Source organism: Hyaena hyaena, unplaced genomic scaffold, assembly GCF_003009895.1.
Source record: "Hyaena hyaena isolate Hyena2069 unplaced genomic scaffold, ASM300989v1 scaffold_450, whole genome shotgun sequence".
Taxonomy (NCBI): domain Eukaryota; kingdom Metazoa; phylum Chordata; class Mammalia; order Carnivora; family Hyaenidae; genus Hyaena; species Hyaena hyaena.
Window position 1 is genome coordinate 858,680 of NW_024081084.1, and position 12,634 is coordinate 871,313.

The 12,634-nt window shown below is 38.7% G+C and overlaps 1 protein-coding gene across 1 annotated transcript in view; it reads right to left on the reverse strand.

Annotated features, from left to right (window-relative positions):
• DPP4 (dipeptidyl peptidase 4) overlaps positions 1 to 12,634 on the reverse strand; it is a 79,848-nt gene that overhangs the window by 43,330 nt on the left and 23,884 nt on the right. The window contains exons 5-8 of the mRNA XM_039253452.1: positions 12,006 to 12,086; positions 4,546 to 4,598; positions 4,350 to 4,422; positions 3,415 to 3,535 (exon numbers count right to left, since the gene is read on the reverse strand). Coding sequence (XP_039109383.1) covers positions 3,415 to 3,535; positions 4,350 to 4,422; positions 4,546 to 4,598; positions 12,006 to 12,086 — 328 coding nt within the window. The remainder of the gene's footprint in view (positions 1 to 3,414; positions 3,536 to 4,349; positions 4,423 to 4,545; positions 4,599 to 12,005; positions 12,087 to 12,634) is intronic.

The following is a 12,634-nucleotide window of genomic DNA, read 5'->3' on the forward strand; positions in this document are numbered from 1 at the left end:
TATGGAGGGATCAGGTAGACTAGATGGAGACTCCTAGTCTTTTATGCAGATTAAAAAAAATGTATTTATTTTGAGAGAGACTGAGCAGATGCACATGTGCATGCAGCAGGAAGGGGCAGAGTGAGAGGGATAGAGAATCCCAAGCAGAGCCCAACATGGGGCTCTATCTCCCCAACTGTGAGATCATGACCTGAGCTGAAATCAAGAGTCATATGCTTAACTGACTGAGCCTCCCAGGTGCTCCTCTTTATGTAGATAGAATCCACAAATCTCATATTCTTCTGTGAGTGTAAAGGTAAAAGCAAAAGTATAGGAACTTGAATCTCAGAGTTAGCAAATCTTCTAATCACTTTTCTGATTCCTGAAGCCTCTTTACAAGTTTTTTCCCAATGGTGTTTTTAATAATAATAATAGTAGTAATAAAAGTAATAATAATAATGGTACTTTTTAGTACCAGTGACAGAAACAATAACAATCATAGTAAAATGTAATAATTACCATGATGAGCAAGTGGCATTCAATGAGTGCTAATCACTGATAAGCATCTATTATCTGACATCTATCATTTCAATTAATCCTTACAGTAGCTTCCTGTGCAGATGAGCAAAGAGATAGACAGGTTTAAGGAGAATAGGTAATCTTCCAGGGTCATGTGACCAATAGCTAATAGAACCAAGAATGAATCCAGACTTGTCTGGTTTGAATCCATGCTTTTCACCTTCATGCTGTATGTCCATCCATGCCTATTTCAGCTCTTCCAAGGAACCCTGCTTCCACTTTGCTTGTTTTATACCTATGTCATTGTTACATTTATGTAGCAATTTAGAATTTATGAAACTCTTATCTAATACAGTCTTTACAAAGATCCTTAGGTGAGTCTATTCATATCCCATTTTATAGAGAAGGCAACTGAGGGGCTTAGAGAGATTGAATAAATTGCCAGAGACAAGAATAAGGATACAGAACTTGTTCCAAGTCAAGGGGTTTCTACTGAGAACTTCTTCATACACGGAGTTGATGTCTCCTTCCTTTTGGCTTCTACCCACTGTTCTAGTCTAAGATCAAGATGGAATTACATAAAATGAATACAATTGCAGAAAGGCTATGGTTCTTTTTTTTTAATGTTTTTAAGTACAAATAGCAGGGAGTGTTCTATGTTTTGAATTGGTAGCTATTTGTAACACAGAACATATTTTTCCATATCATGATGTATTAAAATCACTATTATAAAACTACTTCTGGTCAAACTCAAAGTCCTAAGAATGAATAGTAGGAAGAAGGGAGAATAACAAAGGAAGGAACAGATTTCCAGCCCTTCCTTATACAAAGCTGCCGATGAGCACAAGTGTCTATGGCTACCTCTCCCCCTGCATTGTCCCTCACCATCCCGTGATACCTCCTGTCCAGCCACTCCAACCTTTCTTATGTACTCTCTGGACCCAGGGCTCTCCCCTGAATAGATCAGTCAATTCACTCTATGATTATCCACTGGTATCTTTGTCTCCCTCTCTAGGCAGAATTCCTTGATAGCAGTAGTTGGTAGCATTTGTCCCTGTGTCTCTAGAACCTGACATAGCACTTTATAGGTGATTGGCACTCAGTGGGAATTGCACTGAATTACCCACACCCCCAGTGTCAGCACGACTCCTTGAGGGGTAAGGAGTGTTCCATCTTCCAAATTTCTTTCTTTCTCTATCCTTTTCATATTTGCTCTCAACATTCTCATTCTCACCCCTGGGTTAGGTAAAGTACACTCATACTTCAGAGTGAATGTCATGTAATGAACTTCATACTAGAAGATAGAAAGTATTATCATTTTTACAAAGGGAGACACTTATTAACTAAAGAAATAATTGGAGAATCATGAAATAAGGCAAAGTGAAAACACAGAAATTGAGAGAAAAAGCCATCTGGGAACAGCGGGTGGGGGGGAGGGGGGCACATGTTCCAGAGGGTCAGCTACTCTATGAGTGTCCCTCCACGATACGGCACGTGGCACTGTCTACACCTTGCAGCTTTGTTTCTTCTTTTCCTTATAAACCTATAGACCCTCAGAATGTACTCTTTCAATCTTATGCTCAACAAGTCTTCATGGCTGCAGTGGAGACCAGGGCTCTAAGGGGGGGGGGGGGGAGATCCAATAGATGGAGAAACAAGTGTGCCCTTTCCAAGTACGGATCATTCATAAATATACAAAACCAATTGTAGGAATTTCCCTGTAGGAACCCAAGTCCCATTTTTTAGAGATAGGCCCACAGTGGAATCGGAAAGCCATTCTTCTGCTTGTCATAAACATACAAAATGAGATATTTCCAGGTATTCTCTAGCTTAGGAAGGATATTAGTGTTAGGCATGCTCTTATCTTAGAGATGCTCTGATGTTGCAAGGAAGGGTCAAGTCGCAGCTTTGGGAAGAGGCTCTCCCCGGTTCACTTTGGGGATCCTACAAGGTGTGCCATGCTGTCCATGAGGTGTTAAAGATGTTTTTCAATTGCTAAGTAAATTTCATTATCAGTTTTAATCAAATCTTATTTATGGGCCATGGGGATTTATCTTTCTTTTATAGTGATTTTTCTTGTTGTTATAATGTTAGCCATTTAGTTGAACTTGACTTGAACTGGGTAAGAACCAATATTACGTAATGAAGAAAAACTATCTTTTTTTTTTTTTTTAACTAGGAGGAAAAACTACTAGGATGAAATAAGGATGGGTGGTTGGTAAACATGAGGCAAACTTGCAAACAGTTTGGAAGAGTCTCCAAATGCCTCATACCTTGGCAACTATAGACATAAAAAATGTTTTGTTAATGTTTTCTAAAACTCTACCCTAAAAGAAAGACCAATCCTTTTTAATATTTTTAGTTCTGGTTTTTTATGCATTTTCCCCCTAAGTCTTTCTAATTATTTTTTTTCTTCTTTAAAAACAGGAAATTATAATTTGTCCAAGTTCAAATGAACACAAATCCTCTGTAAAACAGATGCTTTCTTCCTCCTCTATTCCCCAACCTCCAGACAATATTTTGTCAGCTCTTGGAATGCTGTGGGAGTATTTAGCTTTCCTCAGTAACTCTGGGTTAGGTAGGCCCAGTTAGAGAAACATCTGATGTTAATCTGGAAGCTTTTATGTCCCAGTAAAGCAGAAAAGCTACCTATACAGAAAGGCCCTTTGTAGGAGGAGACAGAAGACAACAGGGGCATTGAGAGACAATGAGGACGTAGGCAAAACCAGCTACTGCTAAGAAATCCTTGTGCTGTGGGACACCTGGCATTGTCAGCGCTAAAGAGATTTGATGGCATTCAAAATAAATGGAACTTATTTTGAATACCACTGAATTTCTCCATTTTAAAAGAAATGTTTAACTATTAAAAAAAAACCGTACAGACTTTCTAATTTGAAAAAGCTTTAAAGTCTCTACCTTCATAAACCCAGTCGGCTATTCCATTGTATATTACATTTTCTTCCCCTGTCCATGTGATCCTATGACTTGATGAATTCGGTTCATTTTTAACATAAACATCGTTGTTCCAAACATATGCCTAGAAATATTGAAAAAGAGATTAGTAAGTGATAACCTGCTATATCTTATCCTGGAGTTAAAAAATATCTATCAACTATTTTATCCTCAAATAATAAAGTATGCAAGTGTGATGACTACCTTGGGTTATTCTATTTGAGCAAGATAGAGTCCTTTTCTACTCTCCTCACATTTTTAAAATTATAAGTATAAAAGCTATAACCTCCAAACAATTCTAAATACACTCTTCACATATTAAAAAGCAGCAGCTTACAACCACCGCTATTTGCATGCTCAAGAATGTGAGAAGACCCAGGAGCCTGAGTATGTCCACACAATGATGTGTGCTTCACATTGCTTTGGGGGGGGGGGGCATGGCTTGAGGGAGTGCAGTTGCACGTCAGAAGGGGGAGTTCCACCTACAAATGAACATCCTGCCCTCCTGTTCAGTTTCTTTTGGACCTCTGCCATTCTCCTAGCACCGCAGAATATGAAAATATATCTATAGTGACACAGGGAAGCTCACAGAACTAGCAGGAGGCAGGTACGCCCCCAACAAACAAACAAAACAACAACAAATTCAGTACAACAGAAAACAGAACTTAGGAGTTTAAGAGCATTTTTCCAGTAAGTAAACAATTCCCCAGTCAGTTCAGAAAACTTTTAGGAACCGCATTTACTGTGTAAGACTAGTAATGCTGTTTCAGGCAATAACACTCTATTTGATAGTGAAGTATTTGCTTCTTAAGTGTCTGTTGCGTATCAGGGAAAGTAGCTTCAGCATGTGAGAACTTTGAGCCGTTATTTCTCTCTGAAAACAGAAGAGACTCACTAACCAATTTATGACCCTCTGGTGACCATGTGATCCACTGTGTGTTGTTTGGAATTCTCTCTTCTGTAATCAGTTGCCTGGGGGGGGAAAGGATAAGAGGAAATATTACCAAATGAATAGATCACAGTGGGATTTCTTCTTTTAAAAAAAGTATTATTACACTAAAAAAGCTTAATAGGTTTTATGAGGAAGTCACTGACCTTTTCTTTAAATCATAAATGTCGTATGAAGCTGTGTAAGAATGTCTCCATTGCTATAAAAGAAAACAGACATTTCAGGCTTCTGTGATCCCTGATAGTTCAGCCACTCGCTATAAGACCACAAGATGAGATATAAAGTAATATGACAAACTGTCCAGTTCTCAAATTGTGTCATGTTTTGTAATTCTCTATCTCAATCATTAGAATTTGAGAATTAGGAAGAGATTCTAAGAGACCATCTAGGACAAACTCCTCAGGACTTCATCTGTAATCCAGCTCTGGCATTACCTCTGCCAAGGAAACTTCTTGGGATCACAGAGGTCCCGACATGCTACTCTCTGACAAAGACTACTCCTAGCATTTGCCATAGGACGTTAGGCCCACCAGTTTAAGAAAATGCAGATTTTCACTTTTCACCCATCTTATTGACAAAACACTTAAAAGATCTATAATTCTATCACTGGGGGTGATGTGGAGAAATACTTTCCTACAGTGATCATGAAAATACAAAGTGTTACAGAGTCTTTTGAAAGCCAGCTGGTAATGTATACTAATATTGAAATATATATCATCAATATTTTAAACTATTTCAAATATCTAAAAAATGGAAAGCAAACCAAATCCAAACAAATGAGAAGAAACGATAATGGTAAAAGCAGTAATCAAATAGAAAATGGACAGTAGAGAAAAATCAACGAAACCCAAAACGGGTTCTTTGAAAAGATGAACAAAATTGCTAACATAGTAAAAGAAAAAAAAAAAAAAAAAAGACCAGTGAATGACCAATATCGGAAATAAAAAGTGGGATTAGAATTGGATTAAAAGATTTTAAGACCCTATTATAAACATTTTTGGTCAATAAATTTAAAAGTTTAAAAAAGGGACAAATTTCTTGAAAAATAAGTTATCAAAACTGAGACCAAAAAACTGAAAAATCTATATGTAGTTTTATATAAACACATTCAATCAATAAATAAAAACATTTGCAACAAGGAAACTCTAAACCCAAATAACTTTACCAGCAAACTCCTTGTTATTGAACCAAATGAGTCGAAAACTTATATCTAAAAACTCTACACTCAAATTTATAGTTTTATTCATAATTGCCAAAGCTTAAAGGAACCAAGATATCCTTCAGTAGGTGAGGGGTGAACAAACCGTGGTCCATCCAGACATTGGAATATTATTTAGCAATAAAAAGAGATGAGCTATCACATCACAAAAAGATGTGGAGGAACCTCACATGCATATTGCTCAGCGAGAGAAGCCAATCTGAAAAGGCTATATATTGTATAATTCTGCCATATGACATTCTGGAAAAGACAAAATGATGGATACAATAAAAAGATCAGTTGTTGCTAGGGGTTTGGAGGAAGGGAGGGATGAATAGCTGGAGCACAGAGGATTTTTAGGATGGTGAAAATATTCTGTATAATCCCGTAATGATGGATATGTATCATTTTACATTATAGATTTTCCAAAACCCATAGAATGTATGACATCAAGAATGAACCCTAATGTAGACAATGGACTTTAGTTAATAATAGTGCGTCAATAATGGCCAAAACCCATAGAATGTACGACATAAAGAACGAACCCTAATGTAGACAATGGACTTTAGTTAATAATAATGTATCAATAATGGCTTATCAATTGGTAACAAATGTACCAATGCAAAATGTTGATAACAGGGGAAAGTGGGACAGAGGTGGGAGATGATGAGGGAGTATATGGGAACTCTGTATTTCCCACTCATATTCTATAAATCTAAAGCTATTCTAAAAAAATAAGTCTATTAATTTAAAAATAAATGAAGTAGAGCTACACCAGAATACTTGGAAGAAGAGTGAGAAATGCAATTTACAGAAAAGTATGGAAAGTAGAATTTTATTTTTTATGGAATAAGGAATAACTAAAAAAAAACTACCTTCATAGAATGATTTGAATAAGGAGAAAAATATAAAATATGGAGATATATATATACTAGATTCTTAACATGTGATACCTGGGGAAAAGATGGGGGTGTTGAGTAATAGAAAGCCAGGTATAAGAGGAAAATAGATAAGACTGAACATATATACAGATTTGCATTTATGAAAAAATATGTTTATATGTGAATGGATATAAACATTAAAGACATTTTAAAAGAAATTACACGTCTTTATGTCTGTCTTCCCTACCATATTCCTAGACTTAAGAAATTGTGTTTTATTCATCTTTAAATACCTGGAGTCTTGTCTAACGCAAGCCACATGGTCTGTGTTCAAGAAATAATCCTAATCAGGGGCACCTAGGTGACTCAGTGGGTTATGTGTCCAATTTTTGGTTTCGGCTCAGGCCATGATCTCATGATTTTTGGGTTCGAGCCCTGCATCAGGCTCTGCGCTGACAGTGTGGAGCCTGCTTGGGATTCTTTTTCTCTCTCTTCCTCCCTCTCTCTCTTTCTCCCCGCCCCCCCCCCGTACCTTTCCCCTGCTCTCTCTCAAAATAAATAAACCAAACTAAAAAAAAATAAACCAAACCGATAATAAGAATCAAGTTTTACCTGTGAGAATGGAATAAATGAAATGGGCAGCCCAAGGACACGCAGGTTGTATAATGGCAGAGGTGAGGCACAAACCAGAGTTTCCAGCCTTGAAGAATATTTCCTACTTGTTATTTATCACCCTCCCATCCCCTCATGCCAATTAAGTCCTTACTTTTTGTGAGTCATACATATTTTTTTAAATCTTGGATTATTTTGGCACAATCCATGCTTGTTTCTGGGAAACCTCGGAATGCTCTATCTGCAAAAGACAAATGGTGTGCTACAGGCTAAAAATAGTAAGAGATAAGAAGGTTTGAGAGTACTCAGAATGACAGATTCATCATGAGTTGCAAAAGGAAACCAAAAGTGTTCACTTCATCGTTGAAACAGACTCATCCCCCTACTTAGCTTATAAACATTGGCAGCTACCCTCTGTCAGGCATTGCTGGCTGAGAAGGCCCACGGTCCTTGAGGAGTTCATAGTTGAGTGAGGGATGTGGACAAGTAGACACGAGAAAAAGAATCACAAGAGATATAACAGATGTAGGTGGGGAGAGGCAGGACTCATAAAGTATGTCCTGGTGAGGGAGAGAGGCCTATGAAAAAGGTGGTTGTTTGACCAAGTCTCGTAGGCAGAGAATTGTCACACAGAGAAGAGACTAAAAAAGCATCACAGAAGACAGAGGCTGAAGCCCAAAAATGGGAAAGATTATGTCAAGCTTTAGAGTCTTCTAACCTGGATTCAAGTCTGGCTATAAATTGAATGTCTGTTGCCCATGCCCTGTTATTCATATATTGAAATTCTAACCCCCCAGTGTGGTGATATTGGAGGTGGGCCTTTGGGAAGTAACTAGGCCATGAGGGTGGAGCTCTCCTGAATTGGATTAGTTCCCTTATAAAAGAGACTCCAGGGGCATTTGGGTGGCTCAGCTGGTTGAGCAGCCAGCTTCAGCTCAGGTCATGATCCCATGGTTTATAAGTTTGAACCCTACATGGAGCTCTCTCCTGTCAGCACAGGGCTGGCTTTGGATCCTCTGTCCCCCTCTGTCTCTGCCCTTCCCCAGCTTGTTCTGTCTCTCTCAAAAATAAATAAAGCTTTTTTTTTTTTTTTTAAATAAAGACTCCAGAGAGATTCTAAGTCCTGACCTACATTTGAAGACATGAAGAAGATGGCCAACTGTGTTCCATGAAAACAGGTCCTCACCAGACGCTGAATCTGCTAGCACCTTGACCGTGGACTTCTTTATCAGCCTTCAGAACTATGAGAAATATTTTTTTTTAATTTTTTGATGTTTATTATTGAGAGAGAGAGGCAGAAGACAAGCAGTGGAGGTGTAGAGAGAGAGACACAGAATCTGAAGCAGGGTCCACGCCCTGAGCTGTCAGCCCAGAGCCTGATGCGGGGCTTAAACTCACCAATCATGAGATCAAGACCTGAGCCAAAATCAGATGCTCAACTGACTGAGCCACCTAGGTGCCCCGAGAAATAATGTGTTATTACCCCACTCCATCTGTGGTATTATTACAGTAGCCCAAGTGGACTAAGGCAAGTCTCCTTTATGTAATATCAGGCAAGTTTCTAAGGTTCAATTTTCTTATTAGGAAAATGGAGATAATGTCAGCAATAATCTCAAGAGAGGTTCATGAGAATGCATGCGAAGTGCTGAGCAGGACCCCTAGAATATTGTCAACATGTGATAGATGATGCCACTATTACCTCCTGAGCATTTAGCAGCGAGTGAGGATGCTAGGAAAACATACATACCAGACTGTGAGGTACTTACATATTTGTTTTCATTCACTCTCTCACTTATTTGCTCATAGCCACAATTTAGAAATAATAATCGCTCTTTCTGAATGTATTAACTCAGTCATGGAGAAGCCATGGAGGAAAATCTAAAGAACATTGCGCAGTAGACCTCCAAGGGAATAGAATCAAACTATTCTCAGTTATCATGAGACCTGATGAGTCACATGGAATATTGTCAACATGTCATGGATGATGCAACTATTTCTGTCTGGAGCACTGGGCAAAGAGAGATTATTATACATTGTACGTGTATGCTGCAGAAAATTCTATTGGATACTCTAAGAGGTAAAAGAGAAGATAGAGTGCTCTACTTTCAATAATCCTATAATTTAGTGCTATGTAATCAAAGGTATGGAGAAAGTAAAATAAGCTAACGTGGTAGAGACTGAATGGTGAAGTGTGGGAGAACAGAGTGGCAGGGGGCCAAGTTAGATAAAACAATCCAAGAAAGCATGGACTTGAATTTACTAAAAAAGGAGTACCATATGATAATCAGGGGAAGAAAGTTCCGGGAGGAAGCAATAGCAAATACTTTGGCCCTTAGATAAGAATGAATGATGCTTGTGAAAAATGAAGCATGGTGTACCTAAAGGTTTTTTGGATCACTGAATTACCTGGAAGCCCTTAAATCTACCCATGCCTGGGCCCCACCCATCACTATGTTGAACTAGCTGGAATGTGGTAAGCTGCAGGCATCCTTTTTAAAAAAACCTCCATAGCTGACTGTGTGGTTCAGGCAGGGGTAAGAAGTACTGGCCAAGATGGTGAGTCCAGAGAAGGTAGTAGGAGGTGGGTTAGCGAGGGTGGACTGAGGCCTAATCACATAGGCTTCTGAGGATACTGTGGTTAGAGTCTGTGTTTGATTCTGAAAGTGATCGCAAATCACTGATCATGAGGGTTCAAACATAGGCATGACATAATATAACTTAGTTATTAAAAGGAGCCCTGTAGATACTGCCTGAAAAACATGGATGGTAGCAGTATGAAGGAATAACATAAAAAGAGCAAAACCAGTTAAATGTACATGTAAACTACAGTGACACAACAAATACAAATTACCAATGACGGTTGTCCAACTAAGGTCTACCAGTGAAATAGATCCATTATTATACATCATATGGCACTTACTGAACTTGGCCAAATAAATTGAGCTGGTATTTACTTTTGTGTTTCTACCTTAACCTTTACGTTTGTCCTTAACATGCACAATTGTTATTTAGTTGTTCTTAGCCCTTTGCTCATTAAATTAATATACCCATTAAAAAAAAAACCACAGATGCCAGCTTCACTCTAGATACTATAATTTATTAATCTGGGGATTGGACCTGGCCACTGGGAATTTTTAAAAGCTCAAGTGATTTTAATCTATAGACAGCAATAAAAACTACTGAATTAAATGAACAATCCATTAATTGGGAACAGATGTATTAAAGCTGGCCTAAGATTCTGATAGGCTCCTGCTTTATAGGTTTAGCAGAACAGAGTCAGGGAGTCTTCATGTCCAGGAAATGGAGCTGGGCACAGTGAATCCAGGGTAAATATTATGATTGAGAATCAACACATTGAAATGGGAAATGGAGTAGGAGATGGGGTTTACTTGGCCTGAGTATAGAAGCGTTGTGGAGTGAGATAAGGCCGCTCAGTATTTATTATTTATTCTAGAATAAAAGGCAGAGGTGGAGATACCCAGTTTTGTATTTTGCTTTCAATGCAGAATATCCATACAGGTTTTTAATCTTTCCTTCAAGTCTTAAGACTTCCTGTACTTGACAACTGTTGCCAAATCCAGGAATAATTAAAAAGCTGCAGTTAAGGGGCACCTGGGTGGCTCAGTTAAGCATCTCTTTTTTTAAAATTTTCTTTTAATGTTTTATTTATTTTTGAGAGAGGGATAGAGACAGCATGAGCAGGGAAGGGCTAGAGAGAGAGGGAGACACAGAATCCGAAGACAGGTTCCAGGCTCTGAGCGAGCCGTCAGCACAGAGCCCAATGCGGGGCTTGAACCCACGAACCATGAGATCATGACCTGAGCCAAAGTCAGACGCCCAACTGACTGAGCCACCCAGGTGCCCCAAGCATCTGACTCTTGATCTGGGATTGGGTCATGATCTCACGGTCTGTGGGTTCGAGGCCTGCATGGGGCTTTGTGCTAACAGTGCCAAGCCTGCTTAGGATTCTCTCTCTCTCTCTCTCTCTCTCTCTGCCCCTTCCCTACTCACCATCTTTTTCTCTCTTTCTTTCTCTCTCTCTCTCTCTCTCAAAATAAACAAACATTAAAAACAATAAAAATAAACAGCTGCAGTTTAAGTTACTGGTGATTTGTAGCCATTCTAAACATGAAGAGAATATGTGATTAAGTTTTCCTGAGTGTGTGAGAATCTGATTTGTAGCTGAGGCTCCCCCTTTAGAATAGTTTGTATATGATGGGACCCGAAAGCTGGGAGTTGATCTGAATCACCCAGCAGAATCTCTTCTGGAGGATAGGAAGTATAACCTTTTCTTAAAAAAAAATTTTTTTTTAATGTCTATTCATATGAGAGAGAGAGAGACAGAGGCAGAGTGTGAGCAGGACAGGGTCAGAGAGAGAAAGAGACACAGATTCTGTCAGCACAGAGCCCAACACAGGGCTCGAACTCATGAACTGTGAGATCATGACCTGAGCTGAAGTCGGATGCCTAAACAACTGAGCCACCCAGGTGCCCCAGGAAGCACAACTCTTTCTAAAAGCAAATCCTTATTGAGAGTTTACTACATGTAAAGCTCAGACAAAGGGAATAGTGGTTTCTATTACTGGATGTCCAAGTCAAACAAGTAAGCCTGCTTTTTATAATAAGTTCTATCTTTATTAACTTATATTTTTGTACCTATAATGTATTACTTGTAGTTTTTAGTATTTGAAAACACCAAAAATAGATTGCTTTGAAAACAGTTGTTGGACTTAGCCATTATGAATGAGAATGGCTATTTCTCCTTTTGATGCTGGATTCATGAGTTTTTAGTGTCTATTATATTACTTAGGTGTCAATCTTAAATACTTATGAGATTGAAATCAGTTATAAAATAACGTACTCACAGGGTTCATAGGGTTATTTAAATGTCCTAGGAAGACAGCATTTACTTTACCTTCACATAGTTGTACTCGAAGAGAATAAACTTTTCATCAGGAGATACTGAATAATCATTTATGGAATGTTCAAATTCATCCTGTCAGGCAAACAGAAAAAAGAACAATTGACCAACTTCATTTCAGTCATTTCTGAGCACTTACTATGTATAAGGTATGGTTCTAGACATGTGGGCCATGCCTTGGGAGCTCCCAGAAATAGCACATCTCCCACCTCCCACCCCCGCAAATGACCCCTGTGCAAGGTGTATGGTGATCAGGGTTAGAGAACCAGGGAAGGAAGGATTAATTCTAAATGATGAAAGACCACTGTGAGGGTAGGGATCAGGAAGAGACAGAGAAGTTCCTCAGTAGGGGGAAGAGCATGAGCAAAAAACCAGATGTGTGAAAGGGCATGCATATTAAGAGACTATCCAGAGATTAGGCATAACCTAAACACAGTTTAGGGTACATCAGAAAACATATAAGGCGAGAGGATATAAAATTAGAAAAATAATTGGACTGAAATATAAGAAGTGGAACTATAAATGACATTTTGCAATGGATGTGACAGAATCTTATCTGTCTTTACAAAGATGCTGTGGTGACATGGTGGCTGGCATGAGATGAGAAGGCTGCATCAGCCCTG